The sequence below is a fragment of the Brugia malayi genome (genome assembly GCF_000002995.4).
Source record: "Brugia malayi strain FR3 genome assembly, contig: Bm_v4_Chr3_scaffold_001, whole genome shotgun sequence".
In the NCBI taxonomy this organism is placed as follows: domain Eukaryota; kingdom Metazoa; phylum Nematoda; class Chromadorea; order Rhabditida; family Onchocercidae; genus Brugia; species Brugia malayi.
The window spans coordinates 12,362,944-12,378,920 of record NW_025062477.1 but is presented as its reverse complement, the minus strand read 5'-3'; the positions used below and the strand labels follow the sequence as shown (position 1 = coordinate 12,378,920).

Here is a 15,977-nt window from a genome sequence, read left to right as displayed (position 1 = left end):
ATTTGATTTACCAAAAAAAGAAAAAAGAAAGGAACGAATTTTCATTGATGATAGTCTTATCAGTTGTGTGGATAAAAATTTGTGATTAAATAATAAATGTTTGATACATTGGATGGTAGTAGGAACCGATTAATGAAATATTGGATGTAAGAATTGCTAATGTTTAAATATGATTTTTCATTTGTTTTCCTTTTTTTTTTTTCAGCTGATTTTGTAACCTACTAAAAGGCGTTGGTTCATATAGAAAGTAACTGCATTATGGCAGGTGATCGTTTTTTTTTTCTATTATTTATTAGTATTACTACAGTTAGTTATTAGTCATTAGTTACTAGTTAACAATTATTATTAATTAATTAATTACTGACAATTTTTTTATTTTATTGATTTAGTTATTACTTACTATTATGTATTATTTGTTATAAATTGGTTATTGTTATTAATTAATTGCCAATTTATTGTTGTCATTGTCACTATTGTTATTGATTATCATTATCACTATCATAATTACTGCTATTATTATTATGTCAGATTAAGTTTAAGCGTTTTCGTATTCAAATGAAGGATTATTTCATTTACATTGGTTTTGTAGTTCAAAAGGCTAAAATAATTTGGTAGTTATAGGAGCTGAAACTTTTTATTCCATATTTCCTAATGTAGTAGTATTATGTTATTTTGAGATTTTTTTTCTTTTTTTTTTTTGGTGGAGGGGGGTAATTATCGAATTTAGATAATTAACATTGCCAGATTGAGAATTTTGTTTTTTAATTGTATTGGTATGTTGAAGTATAAATTTGAGGTTTTCACAAAACTGATGAGGAGTGGATATGGAAGTATTGAAGTTTGTTTTATTTTTGAAGGATAAGAATGTTTATAAATTGATATTGAAATAATTTTTTCATTTATCAGCAGGTAGTAGTGCAGTCGAAAAAGTGAGGATGCAGATGGAACAGGCAAGCGTAAGTTTTGACCAGTATATTATAATATTACAAGATGAAAAAGTAGTGTGGATTTTCATGCTATCTATGATAATTATCTTAATTATGATGAATATTTTTAATTTATTTGGATTTCAAAAGTTTTCGAAGAAATTATATACGTATTTTGAAATTGTCAGTTATAAATATTTCAGGTTAGTAGATTGCCTGTTCGTTTGGCAGATAAAATAGCTCCAGGAATTCGTAAGTCAGAATTATTGGATGTAGTAACAAATGTTTGGGGATTAATTTCACATGAAAATATACCAATTTATCGTTATGATTTCCGTGTTTTGGAAGAATATCCGCCTAAAAAAGATAGCAAAGAACCTTCATTTAAAGAAGTGACGAAACAAGTGCGAAATGAGTAAGTAATTCTTTTTCTCTCTCCCTCTCTAACTATTAATTCTTAGTTTTTATTAGAAGAAATCTTTTTATACAATTAACTGTTAATTGTTTCACGTTAATTGTTGCATATATGAAATATCCGAAAAAAAAAAAAAAAAAAATGCTACTGCGATGTTAAAAAAAGAACAAAATTTATAAATGTCTTAAAATTGTTTTAAGTGCTATTCATTTGTAATGAATTTAATAAAAAGAATAAAATGAGATGAATGATTATGAAGATTTTGCGAAGAAAAGAGAAATAAAAGAAAAATGATGTTATTATGATATTTCTTTTTATCTGCAGTTCAGCATGTAAAGTTTTGTTTAATTTACAAGAAAATAAAAATTTATGTTTAAGTTATGTTGCTGTGGATCGAAGAGCAAAATGTTTTGCGGTTTATCAAGCTTTATTAAGACGTGAGAAGCAGTTTTTCGGTGCCGCAGATACACTCATTTATGATCGTGCTTCCATTTTATATTCATTGCGAAAGTTATCTTTTCCAAGAGCTAGTGGCGACGAGGTTAAGCTCTTTTTGCTTTTTCATTTTGTTGTGTCAATTGATTGCATGATCTTTAAATAATTAGATGAAAAATAAAAAATTTTGTAAATGAAACCAATCAATTAGAATGAGCAGTTAAAATAGTAATTCGAAATATAGCATAAATTAAGTAAACATTTGCTTTATTATGTTATTTCGCTGTTTACACTTAACAGCGATTTTATCTTACTTCATTATAATATTTTCAGTGTTTCACAGTAATGTTGTAAAATTAATTATAATTTTGTGCTTATTATTGCTATTGTAATCTCCAAGAAGCCAGTTTATAATTTGCTTTTTGATTCATAAAGTAGTAAAAGGTGCGAAGTTTAATTTGGTTAAAAGAAACTGTTCGTTGAAACTTGATCTGCGGAATTTGGCAGATATGAAATCTGAAAACACTAGAAATTGTTCTGCATAAATTTTTAATTTTTTTTTTCTGTTAATGGAATAAATTTTTAGGTACGAAAAACATTTTTTCTGAATAAAAATGAGCTTCCAGCGAATATAGTTAGCGATGATTGTGTTAAAGTCCATGTAAATGTAAGTTCATCTCAGTTTTCATTTATCTTTATTGTACTTAAATATTTTAACTTTGAGAGTGTGGCAGAAAAACCGATGCATTCTCCAGATTTAATATCAGATTGTGGCACCAAGTAATTCAGATTAAATTCAGTAGACTTTTTTTCTTTTGATGAGGATTATTAATTGGTGTAGCATGGAATTAATGTATTTTATTTATCAACAGGAAATCATCAAATGAGTTTGTGCTAATTCGTTTGATGATTTTCTTTTTTTTTTTTTTTTTTTTGTTATTGTAACGATCAGGAATATTTCTCAGTTTTTTCTGTTTTTTTTTTTAGATCAAACCTTGTAAAGAGGATTTTCAATTAGCAATGCATGATCTGAAGAATTGTGTCAGTAATAATCCAGATGAAATCAACAGCAGTTTGCAGCAGTTTTTAGAAATTTTGGCTATGCAAGAAGTATTTTTTATGCAGTAAGTTAAATACTACTTATTATAATGAAAGCTTTTTCATATCAAATTTATCCCAAATGTACTTACTGTTTGTAATGATCGGTAATATTTGAAAATCAATTGAAAAAGATTTGAAATATACGGCATAAATCTGATGGATAGTTGTTCACTGGTGTGTTTGTCTAAAACCACTATCCATTCATAGATTTGAGTTTAACATTGTTAGCATATAATCATAAATTTATGGTTCGGAAAGTTTTGATTGCTTTGGTTTTTTTTTTTTTTACTTTTAAAGATTTTATACTTGTTTTTAGGGGCCGCTTTGTTAGTTACGGAACAGGAGAATGTTATCTTATGGATCCGAGTCAGTTTGGTTTTGGCGATAGAGATATGCCTGAACTTCAGGAAGGAAAATATGTTGCTATTGGTGCCGCAAAAGGTGTACGAATTATTGAAGGACTGGGTAATTTTAAAAGAGGCATCAATGCAGGACTAGTGCTCGACGGTTAGTAGAAAATTTGGTTCTCTTAAAATTATAATTTAATGTGTAATCTTACATCGATTCGGTGATTTTCGATAGAAATTTTATGCATGATTTTTTATGTAATTTTTTTTCTTTTTTCTATGTGATTCTTTTTTCTTTATTTTTGTTAATTGTAGCAAAAAAAGCAGCATTTCATATCGATAATCAGCATTTGCTTGAAAAAGTAGAATCCATATTTCGAAGGACTAGAGCTGAAATTGGCCATGGTATTGATCAACAATCAATACTTATTTTAAGTAAAGCTCTCAAAGGTATATTATCATTAGCGCAAATATCATATGCTGTTAATCTGTTAATACTGTATTTAAGTACTTTGATTTCAGATTGAATTTTCATATCCTTCTAGTTGTTGATTTTTTCATTGTATAAATCAAACATTGAAAAATGTTTGATTGTAGGTTTGTACGTTCGTTGTTCTTATGGTAAAAACCGTGAGTTCGCTATTGCAGGCATTTCGAAAGAAAATGCGCATACATCAAAGTATGGTTTTTTAATCATTTTTCATTATACTACTGTTTTATTACCAAATTACTCTCTTTTTTTAATTTTAAAGATTGGCGCTTAAAACGGGTGAAATGTCGGTTGAGAAGTATTTCATGACGAAATATTCGATTAAACTAAAATATCCAAAATTGCCATTGATTATGGAGCGATGTCAACCAAAAAATAACCTTTATCCGATAGAAGTACTAGTTGTATGTGAAAATCAACGGGTATCCAAAGGACAACAGACATCATCTCAAGTACAAACAATGATTCGAGTAAGTGTAAAATGTTTCTGTGCTTACTCTCTTTCTCAATGTTATTTTCTGAGTTTGGTAATTCTGTCTGAATAATTTGATCTTTAAAATTCAACTAACTTTTTCTACTCAGAATTTCTTTAATAATCTGTTTCTTTTTCTTTTTTTTTTTTTTGAAGTTTTCATACTATGATTTTAAGTTTGATGCTGAAATCTGTTGTTTGCTTGTTAATGTTTTACCAGATTATAACGTAAATGTTTTTATTTTTTTTCCTGTTGTAATCTCATCTAAGCAATCCGATAATAAATCACTTTCAAATTTTTTGTATTGTCAGACATTGACGACTGTTTTTTTTTAGGCATGTGCTACAGAACCATCTGTTCGATTAATGCAGACGAATAGATTGAGTCAAGCAATGAAGCTTGACAATTCTAATCAGCATAAATGGATAGGGAAATGTAATATGACCATTACAGATAATTTCATGGTATTTTCTTTTTATTTTTTATAGTAATTCATATTTTCAAGAATACAAGTGAGATTTCTAATCGAAAATTATGCGGAATTTGAGTAATTTTTTTTTTTTTTTTTTTTAAGGATGAAAATGTAAAAATTTCGTAACTTTATTGAATTACTATATGCTTGCTGCCTTTTATATCTCTGAAATATATTTCAGCTACGTTGAAATTGATTTATGCTTTTTTTCTTTCTCTTTTTTTTTTGTAGTTTCCAGCAAGAGTGCTTCCTCAGCCAGTTATCGAATATCACACTAATGGATGGATAAACCCAAATGAAAAGGTAAGCAAAAAAAATTTTTTTTTAATGTTTTTGATGATTTTATGGTTATCGTTTTCTCAAATAACTTTGAACTCTAATATCAGTGAGCTTTTTGCATTGGATTTTTGCAAGAGTTATTATATGTGCAATATTAAGACTGTATGGATGGATGGAAAAAAATATTACCTAATTCCGGCTGTTTGCGAAAAGTGGTATGCGGTGGCATTAATGGGTCCACGAGAAGAAAGATTTCATGAAAATCAATTCTGGTATGATTTTTGTAAAATATTATGTCGAAGATATGATTCATTTTAAAAAATTTCTTTGTCATATGTTTAATATATATATGTATTCATTCTCATTAAAGTATTTTATTGATTTAATGAAATATTTGCAGCACTTATATAAAAATGTTTTTGGAACGTTGTCGTAAACATGGCATGCAAATAAGAGATCCAATTGGTTATGAGTATATTCGTCGTTCAAAAGAGCAAGATATTGAATCGTTAATAATAAAAGCCAAAAAATCGGGTGCAACATTCATTCATTTTGTGACTGCTGATGAATTGAATTATCATGGTAATTTTTTTTTTTTTTTTGAAATCTTTTGTTTCATAAAACTTTTTTTTTTTCAAAAAATTTATTTCATCAGTTCAAGAAAAGAACATAAATCTTTGATTTTTTGTACATGCTTTATTTAAAATATCATTTTTTGTTTTGAATTACATGGGATTTTTTTGCTTTGAATAGTTTCCTAAATAGGTTGATTTAATTGCTTCATAAGATTACAATATGATTTAACTTTAAGCATTTTTTTGGTAAACATAAATATTTTAATCGTTTTCCATATGCAGTGATTTTGGTCTCCCTTATCAAATATCTTAAATTAGCAATCATCATATCACAAGAACAAATTCTTAAGTCTCTTTTCTACTCTTTCATTAATATACTTTTCATGCGCATGCGCTTTAATATAAGTATTTTTAGATTTCTTTTACATTTTTTTTTATCTCTAGATATGTTTTATATTTAGAGTTTTGAGTAATGTTTTTATAGTGGTGAAATTTTTTTCAGCACGTATGAAATACATCGAATCACAGGAACAAATTCTTACACAAGATTTAAAAGCGTCAACTGCATTAGGAATAGTCATGAAACGGCAATATCAAACACTTGACAATATCGTTAATAAAACAAACATAAAAATGGGTGGATTAAATTATTCGGTTCATCTTGAAGAAAAGTAGTTATTTCTGTTTCAATTTTTCTGTTTTCTGCTAAATAATTTTTGAAACTTGAAATAGTTTTTTTTTTTTTTTTTTCTGTTTTTAAAGCTAATATACGACATTTCAGCTGTGACAGATGGCTAGGAAGGCCGGGATTTCTTATTGTGGGTTTGGATATTGCGCATCCTTCTTATTCTAGGGTACCTAATAAAGATCGAAATACTGTGCTATCAGTTGTTGGTGTAAGTAGCAATCATTTTAGATGTTTTTAGATAAAATTTGTATTTTTTTTTCTTGTTCAAGTCCAACAGTTATTATTATAATTCATTTCACTTTTAATTTTCATAATATTATATTTAAAAAGTTTTAGTATTCGGCAAACATAAAAAAACATCCGTTAGATTTCATTGGTGGATATCGCTTTGCTAAAGCTCAGATGGAAGAGGTATGTCTGTTTTTTTTTTTTTTTTTTTATTATTATTTATTCATATTTGATATTATTTTAACCTCATATATACAATAAGTGTTTAATTCTATCAGTGAAACGAGCAAACATTTGAAACTGTTTATTCTTTATAACAAATAAATTTTGGTACTTATTATGACATATTTTAATTGTGCCTTTATTAATGATATCTTTTATGCGCTACAATTTTATAGCTAATGGATGATGCGATACAACAAATATTCTCAGATTTATTGCGTTATTTTAATGCAAATCGTGGGACGCCGCCCACCCACTTATTCGTTATTCGAGATGGCATATCTGTTGGGCAATATAAATATGTAAATTTTCTCTCTTTATTATTTTTCTGCTTTATTTTTGCATATTTCAAGCAAATTTTGAAAATGTAACAATTTGATGATGATAATGGTGATATTACTTTGACCATTTAGAAAATAAAAGAATTGCGTTTCTTTTTTAATTCTTTTTTCAGGTTATGAACACCGAAGTAGAACAGATCAAACATGCATGCCAGTTAGTTGGTGGTCAAAACTATCGTCCACATATCACATTCATTGTACTTACAAAGATGCATAATTTGCGCATTTATAAAAAGGTTAATGAAATTTTTCATTAAAACTAAAAGACTTATTTGAAAATTTCTTCAAGAGATTAAATTATTACATATAGAAAATGTTTGTAATATTTGTGATGTTCAATTTCCAAAAAGTTTAATTCACAGTAATGAAATATAATGTTATCAATTTTTGTTGCTATATCATTTTATTTTATTTTACTAATTCTCTTCATTTCTAAGTATATTGTAGAATATTCATAAGCAAGAACGAGCAGCACAACAGAATATTAAGCCGGGTACAGTTATTGATAAGCATGTGGTAAATCCTGTCTTAAGTGAATTTTATTTGAATTCGCATTCTACATTTCAGGTTTGTTACACTTTTTTTTTTTAAAAAGTTTTGATGGTAAAATTATGGTATTAATGAAATGCTAAATAAGGTGCCTTAATTCTTCATTTCATTTCAGTCGAATTTCTAGATGATAAGGAAATAAATAATAATGTTACACTGAAAATGATGAAGTGATGGGAAAAAATTTTTCACTAATTGATTAAATTTTTAGCAAAAATTTTAGGGTACTGCAAAGACGCCACGATATACGTTGTTATTTGATACTTCGAAAATGGAAGCCGATGAAATGCAAGGTATTGTGCATGCACTTGCATATAATTTTCAAATTGTTAATATGGCAGTATCACTTCCATCTCCAGTAATGATAGCTTCACGTATGGCAAAACGTGGTCGCTGTAATTATGTGGCTATGTTGTAAGTTCTTATCTCATATAATTATTTAATGTATTAAAATTGTAAAAAATGAATAAATGCTTTTTTTTTTCTTTATTTCAAATTATTTTTGTATTGGAATTTTCATGAAAAAAAGTTTTTTTTTTACTTCATATTATTTATATTGAATTTTTTTTTATTTTTCTAAAAGTGATTTTGAATATTTTTTAGCGGGGATGGATCGGAAAGTTCTGATAATGGTAAAAATAATGAGAAGGATGCAGTCGAGTTAAACAAACAACTAAGCTATATTAATAAACCATTGGAAGTAGTACGATTTAATGCATGATTTATATCACATTTTAACTATTGCATTTCCTGTATATATGACTTTTTTTTTTTTTTGAGAGAGAGAGAGCTTTATCATCCAATATTATCATACAGAACTCTTGCTAAATTTATTTAGAACTTGTTAAGTCTTCTTCTTTTTGACTCATTAAATCTCCGAAGGTCTTTTGTTATTCTTTTTTTTTCTTTTGTTCAATCAATCAAAGTTTATTATTTTTGTTGTTCTGACTTTTGATCATTCCAATTTGTTGTTTTTACGAGTTATAACCTTTCTAAACCTGTCATACTTTCATGTTATATGAAGCTGTGCTATTTCAATACCTTTTCGTGCTCCTGTAAATATGTTTGCATATGTATCCTTCAGCCATATGAGTTATTTTCAATTCATTGCATTTTTAATCCATTGTATTCATTCAACTGCACTTATTTTGTTCCATGGTTTTGTTTTCTCACCAATAAATATATTTTTTAAGATCATATCACAACGTAACATGCAATAATTAAAATAATAAATAATTAGCTTTTTCACAAGGCATTTTAAAATTGTATTCAATTATGAAATATTTGTAAGTACATTTTTTATAAGCTTTCTGTTGCCCGTGTTTCTCGGGAAATACAACTACTACAATTGATGTGCTATTAATTGATTAGTAATGATAATGTTTCTTTGCTAATATTGTTTAAAATCTATTTTGTCGAGACATTCCGTCAATTCTTCAGTTATTATTACTACTTTAAATATGAAAAAATTCCAACATCTGAATGATCAAATAAAATATAGTGCAAAGTTGACTTAGTTACCAACAAATTAAGGCATTATGGCACTTGTTTTAGCTAACAGCATATTATATTTCAAATAAAATGAATTAAGACGATACTTTTGTCAAGTAAGTGCCCTTTGTTTGCAATAACTAAGACGTACAAAAATAACTGATAGTAGTGGGCGGGGTTGCAATCTTGAAGAAAGAAAAATTATTAAATTTATAATTGGAACAATTGTTAAAGGAGTTTATAATTTGCGATAATGGATGCTTATCGCAGTAATGATTTTTGCCTATTTAATGATGATATACCAATTATTAATTATTCAGTTAATTAGCATAAATTCGCATCAAAATCCTTTTAAATGAGTCTTACAGCTTATTTGCTGATCGATGAAATGTGATTGATTAATTTGATAAGAATAATATCACTTGAGGATTGTTATCTGGAAATAAGGTACAGTTACTTTTTTTTTGATGCATGCAGAAAGCATAATTCATTCATTTTCAAGTTTATTTGTGTAATAGTAATATTGCATAAGTGTCAAGCATTATTAATTAAGGAAATTATATAAATTTTGAAATCATTTCATCTCATCACTTTCTCTTCAAACGCAATAATCAATAATTTAATTTTTTACAATTAGAATCAATTTTCACACTAGCAACTATGACACATCCAATTATCTGAGAAAGTGTAATTTTTCTCCAATATTTTAATATCACATATAAATTTACTGAATACAATTTCACATGTAAGAAAACAAACCAATCAGGATAAAATTTTTGGACAATAAAAACTTGAAAGAAAATAATTTTATTTGTAATCAGAACAAACTTTCTTTTCTGGAAAAAATTAACATCGTTTGTTTATAAGTGCAATGAAAGGAATGAAACAAAATATTTAGCTTTTTATAAAATATTTTTACAAAAAAAAAAAAAAAAAATTGCAAGATATTTGAATTAATTATTTACATTACTTCATTACTTCATCACTTCATTTCTTTTTTTTTAATTTTATTACTTAGCAAGTGAATTAAAGGAGTTAATGTCATTTAGCAATATCATTAAGAAAATGAACAAACAAATAAATCATTACTGATCGAATAAACAAGTAAAAATCATTATTTATGAAAATATGATATATATATAGTCGATTTCATTCCTTTTTACATCTTCAAATTACAATGAATTTTGACTAGACATTAATAAATTATTTTTTTTTTCATTTTTTTTTTTTTTTTTTTTTTAAATTAAAAAGACAAAGATACATGGAGCAAGAAAATGACACATAAAGTAATTTAGGCATAAAAGAACTTTTAAATTTTATGAATTATCCAATAATAATATTAACTATAAAAGACAAAATAGAAATGAAGTAAAACCTATATATAATATCTAATCCTTTCATCACTAATGATCTGAACACAAACAAATTTACTCTCTCAGTCTTCAATTTCTATTAACTATCTATTTAGTCTTCATTTTAACTTCTAATGCAAATATGTGCTATTTTAGCATTTTCAACTCTTCATTTAATCTTAGTTACATTATAACAACATAAAGCTTCAAGAAAATAAGAGAAAGATTTAGATTTCCTAAAATTATTATGCTTTTCATATAAGCTCAATCTCGATCTTGACCTGCTACATTAGTTCTTAAATGTCATATTGATCATTCTGGGTCTGATGCAAAATCTGAATTTCTCGGCTAATATATATGAAATGATAGAATTCATATAATAATCATTTTAAAAATGTATCATTAATATGAAATATATAATCCAATGCAATCAATGCCTAAAACCATTTTTTAAAATTATCCTACTTTTATTTAAAATGTTAATTATTGCTAAATTTATGTGCAAAAAAAAGGGAAAAAAAAGGGAAATTATAATAAAAGCAGTGGAGTAATTCATTGCTTTAACAAATTCATATCTGTTAAAAAGTGTTTACTCGGAAATTATTTAATTAGTAAATTTAACCTATTCATTTACCTATTTCAATTTGCAACAATTCAGGATAAATTTATTATGGTGATTGACAATGAAAGGCATAAATCGATGAGCAAGAAGCATCAATTATTGTAACCTGTTTACAGACGGAAAGAGGAAGACAAAAGAGGAATTCAGGTAAGTAATATTTTATGGATGAAATTTTTAACTATATTAATGAAATGAACAAATCGGAACAATTATTGGAATTTAAAAATTAATATAGTGCATTAAATAAGTAGAAAATAAGTGAAAAATTGAAAGAAGATATTAATATTATCTGTTTAATTCAACTCTTAATTTCTATTTAAGTATTTAATCAAGATAAATTTTTAATACTAATAAATAAATTATCTCTCCTTCCTCTGCTAAACAAACATTATTATTACTACAAACGGTTTTTACTAATAAATAAACTAAACAAAGTGATTTCACTGTTGTTATTCTGAGCTCTTCTTGAAAAAGTTCACATAAGACTATGTGTAATATGTAGTTTTTACTACTTTCAAGAGATACTCTCCTTTACTTAATATACAAAAGTTAATATTATTATATGTCATCCATTCTGCCAATTAATGGACAGTAATAATTACTTTAATTGTTACAACATTACTTTAATTCATATGTAATGCTATTCTTCTAAAACAATGCATATAATGCATTTCTCTATTCGAGTCGATTCATCTTCATATTGATTCATTTTCATAGATGTTTTAAAATTCAAATATGAAGTAATATCGTAAGAATGGAAGAGAAAGAATATAAGTTTAAAAAATTTTAAATATAGCTTATTCTACAATACAGAACAAAAAAAAAAAAAAAACGAATGAGCAAAGAGGAAAGTGATAAATATGACCAAATCAATAATACCATCCCGATGAAAAGAAACTGAAAACTAAAAGGGTTATCAAATTAAAATTATTATTTGTTGATAGTAGTATATTCTAACAAAATTTCAAAAACAAAAACTGTTTCTACAAAAATAAACATAATGAAGAATACTACTAAATTTCAGAAGATTTAAAAGGAAATCAAATTTTAGATTTACTTGGAATATCAAATTTTTACAATGTAAAAGATATACATATATATTTACAAAACATTTCCAAGAAATGCTAACCACACTTATTTTTTTTCTTTCTTGTCCTAGATTGAAAGGAAAAGACAAACAAACAAACAAACAAAAAAAAAAAAAAAAAGAAAAGGAAAGAAAAAAGAAAACAGAACTTGCTCCTCGATCATAGCAAATGAGAATAACAGGTAGAAAATGAAATGTTCAAATTTCAGAAATTTAAAGCCAACTTTGGCATACCTCCCTGAATTACCGCAGAAACAGTTGCACATCATTTATTTATTGTTCAACATCTCTTGAAACCTTCTTCACGTAACTGTGCTTTTGATTCCTGCTCGAATAATTTCACTTTGATATGTGTAAACAGCGTAAAAAATTGCAAATCGTAACATTCATATTTTAATGATGAAATACCATCCGTTTGCTGACGTACTTTTGTTTTGGCTAATAAATCATATCGACATCTGAAATTAATTTCCCTCTTGGAATAATTATAATAGAAAAATTTCTAATATAAATCAAATATTTATTTTTTCCAAATAAAATTTTCCAAATTTATCATATATAACATGCTATTACCCTAAAACATTACTTATCACAATATCCTATTATATTATTAACAATAAATAAAATCTATAATTTTTCTTTAACAACAAAAATTTGCATAAAGAACAAAAAAGATAACCTATTAATGGGATTTTTCATCTCTGATTTATGCTGAACCATTTGATAGCGTGCAATTTCCGATGGATATCGCATAATTTTGTAACCAGCAGAAGTTACTCTAAGGAGTAAACATTTATTAAAAAACAATTCATAAATTAATTTTAAAAAAATTTAATTTGATTTGTAAAATTCCAAATCATTTTCCTTCATGTGTTTTAACGTCCGAATGTCAAATTCTTGCGATGTCATTTTAGTCTCATCTAATGTAGACCAAAATCTTTTGTTTTTTGTTTTGTTTTCCTTTTTTTCTTTTTTTTATTAATAAATTAAAAATTTCTTTTTTACCGCATTGAGAGATCATCATCTTCACCACCCCAACCCCAATAACTGTTCGAAAAGCCATTCAATGTTGCAAACTGCTCCGTTCTAATAGCACTTACACCTCCGAATATTGATCCATATGGTAATCTACAAGCAGTAAATTTGCTATTGAAAGATAACTTTTTAAAGATTTGGAAATAAATCAATCAAATAAGCAAGTAAATATTACAATTTGCTAATTTATTTTAAATCAAGTATTCCAGTTAATAATTCCTGGTAAAATCACATCACTAAGATTATTCAGTTATCTTTTGGTTGCTTGTAGCTATAAATATAAGAAACACATTAAACAGCGAATTAGTAACAGTTAAAAAATTTCTGCTTAACTTACCCACTTTTCTAATTTTAACAAAAATAATTGGAAAAACAAACTTGTATTTAAATTTATTAACTGCAACACTCATATGCCTTGGTTGATCAGGACAAGAATAAATGTTACGATCATCCTCTGCCAATAAATCAACATCATGAAATACAAAACATTGCCAATCATAAAGTTTCATTGCCTCCACATATCCCACATTCATTAATTTAGCACGATTGAATGTTTCATTTTCATGTTGTTCGATGACAAAAATGGCATAATCAAGTTGTTGTTTGGTAAGCAATGAATGAAGATTGTGCAATAAGATACGCAAATGAGCTTCTCGATCTCTAAAATTTTTGTAAAATATTATATTATAATTTTTAATAAAAATTGTTAAGATCATAATAAAACATATCATCTAAAACATAGAAAAATTAATCAGACAAATTGAAGAAATAAAGTTTCAAATATGGAATAAACGCAACATAAATAAACGCAAGTTTTCTTTGATAGATGCATTATGCGCAAAATCAATGATATTTGCATATTTGTCACGAAAAATCTTTCAATAAATGTCTAATTTTCAATCATTTACTGCTGCATTCGTCACGATGAGAAGTTAAGCTACATGAAATTAAAAAGAATTGTTATATCAATGATTCAATGGAGTTATAAACTATTAGTAAAATTTTCAATCCTATTTCGTAACGAATAAATAACTTGAATATCAAAATTGAAGGATTTTTCGTAACAAATATGCAAATATTAAGTCTTATTTAACTTCTGTTCAAAACTGCATTTTCTTGATGCAGTTACATAATAGAATATTATGTAATGGTAAAACTTCGATAAAATAAATTATCACATTATAAAAATCGAACCTATAAGGAACGATAATAGCAACCCTGTGTCGTGATAGGCAGTTTTCAGGTTTTCCGTGGCCACCAGCTTCCAAATTTGGATTTAATCGCTCAATTTCTTCAAACGTCGGCTCATCATACCATACTTTTATTGGACCAACCAAACCAGGTGGTGTTACAGGACAATTTACCAAACTAAGATTTTGATGCACCATTTGAAAGGTTGGAATAACATTGCACGTTGATAATGTTTCATTACCAAATAATCGCTTAGTAGACTGGGCAACTGCAAATCACACATTTATAATTTCTAAAATGATTCAGAATTTGTAACTATGAATTTTACAATAATTGTGGCTGGTTGTCCTCTAATCAATTTGCATCACCTAAGAAAAGTGCACCAAATAATTCTTAGGCAGATGTATGAATTAAACTAGAACAAAGTCAGCACTTTATAAAATTCTTAAAATTATATGATAACAGGTTATAGTATAATTGAATAAAAACTCAAGCTGATAATTCAAGAGTCACTACTTATGGTTTAATAACTCGAATAGATGCATAAAGATGCTAAACATTCACCATAAGATTCACTTTCTCTCTTTCTCCAGAAATTCCAAAAATTATTAAATTAAAATACACTTTAGGAATTAATTGAAAACATTGATCATTTATCCTGAACAAAAAAAAGAAAACAAAAGAAAAAAATTATATATGCTAAAAAATCTAGATCCAATCTAGATCCAAACAAATTAACTAACCTGTAATAGTATTTAACAGAGTACTATTATGAATATTCCCATCAGTTTTCAACAGATAAACACTCTCTGCGTATGTTTCTGTTGGCTTATCAGTTGTTGAACCATTAATGATAGATTGATTAATTATTGGATAAACAGTAGTTAGTTTACCAAAGCGTAAACCATTAATGAAAAGCTCATAAAAATTTGAACGAATAGCGCCTAAGTTATCAACTGGAGTAGCACTAGTTAAATGAAATTTTGTTTGATCATTCGATACAATTTTCTTCGCATTTTGATCACTGCTATTGCCGATATTATGCACCAGAACAATTTCTTGCCTACTGCTTTCAACTACTGGCCTCCAAATATGATAATCGCTGATAAATGATAAACCACCACCAAGAAAAATATGCGCAGCTGCACCAAATATTAACAGAATGATAACGAAGCGTCCAGCCGCAGGCATTTTTGCATCTACATAATATTTTATGCTTCATTCTCTTCAACAGCGCAAAGAAATGAATACTTCCACATTCGTTTTTGTGTTGAATTACAGTAGCCGATAAAAAAAAAATCTATATAAATAAATAAATAAATAAGATTGCTGTTAGCACAAGTTACGTTCGAAAAAAGAAAAACGATCGCACAATATTAAATCATATGAAAGCATGAAAAAGGAAAAATTTTTTCTTTTTAAAAGACGCCATTAACTGATTAATTAATTAACCGAAATAATAACTTCTTTATCAGTTATGAATCGTTTTGTTCAAATGCATACACTGTCAAAACAAAAACTTCTATTCATTGCTAGAAATTTCTTCAACTATTTTCACCGAATTACCAATTAAAATATTATTTTATCAGCGTTAGCTGAGCAAAAAATAATTTTGCAACATTATTTGGTGCGATATCTTATTAACACTAATATCATTT

General features: G+C 26.8%; 2 protein-coding genes across 2 annotated transcripts; one reads left to right on the top strand and one right to left on the bottom strand.

Moving 5' to 3' along the window:
• Window positions 1-258: 258 nt before the first annotated feature.
• On the top strand, window positions 259-8,262 carry Bm4557 (PAZ domain containing protein; the record flags this gene model as incomplete). The annotated part of the gene is made up of 22 exons (XM_043080959.1): window positions 259-265; window positions 910-956; window positions 1,130-1,341; window positions 1,720-1,882; window positions 2,363-2,443; window positions 2,764-2,900; window positions 3,194-3,384; window positions 3,540-3,674; window positions 3,822-3,903; window positions 3,977-4,184; window positions 4,523-4,651; window positions 4,891-4,962; window positions 5,098-5,210; window positions 5,339-5,520; window positions 6,016-6,184; window positions 6,295-6,409; window positions 6,538-6,612; window positions 6,828-6,953; window positions 7,106-7,228; window positions 7,440-7,559; window positions 7,765-7,955; window positions 8,145-8,262. The coding sequence occupies 22 exons, from the start codon at window positions 259-261 to the stop codon at window positions 8,260-8,262; spliced, it is 2,796 nt and encodes a 931-aa protein (XP_042936893.1).
• A 4,111-nt stretch (window positions 8,263-12,373) lies between these two features.
• On the bottom strand, window positions 12,374-15,510 carry Bma-bre-4 (Uncharacterized protein; the record flags this gene model as incomplete). The annotated part of the gene is made up of 6 exons (XM_043080958.1): window positions 12,374-12,551; window positions 12,773-12,871; window positions 13,099-13,221; window positions 13,507-13,788; window positions 14,323-14,587; window positions 15,063-15,510. 6 exons carry the CDS (start codon window positions 15,508-15,510, stop codon window positions 12,374-12,376), a joined length of 1,395 nt encoding a protein of 464 aa, XP_042936892.1.
• Between the last annotated feature and the right edge of the window lie 467 nt (window positions 15,511-15,977).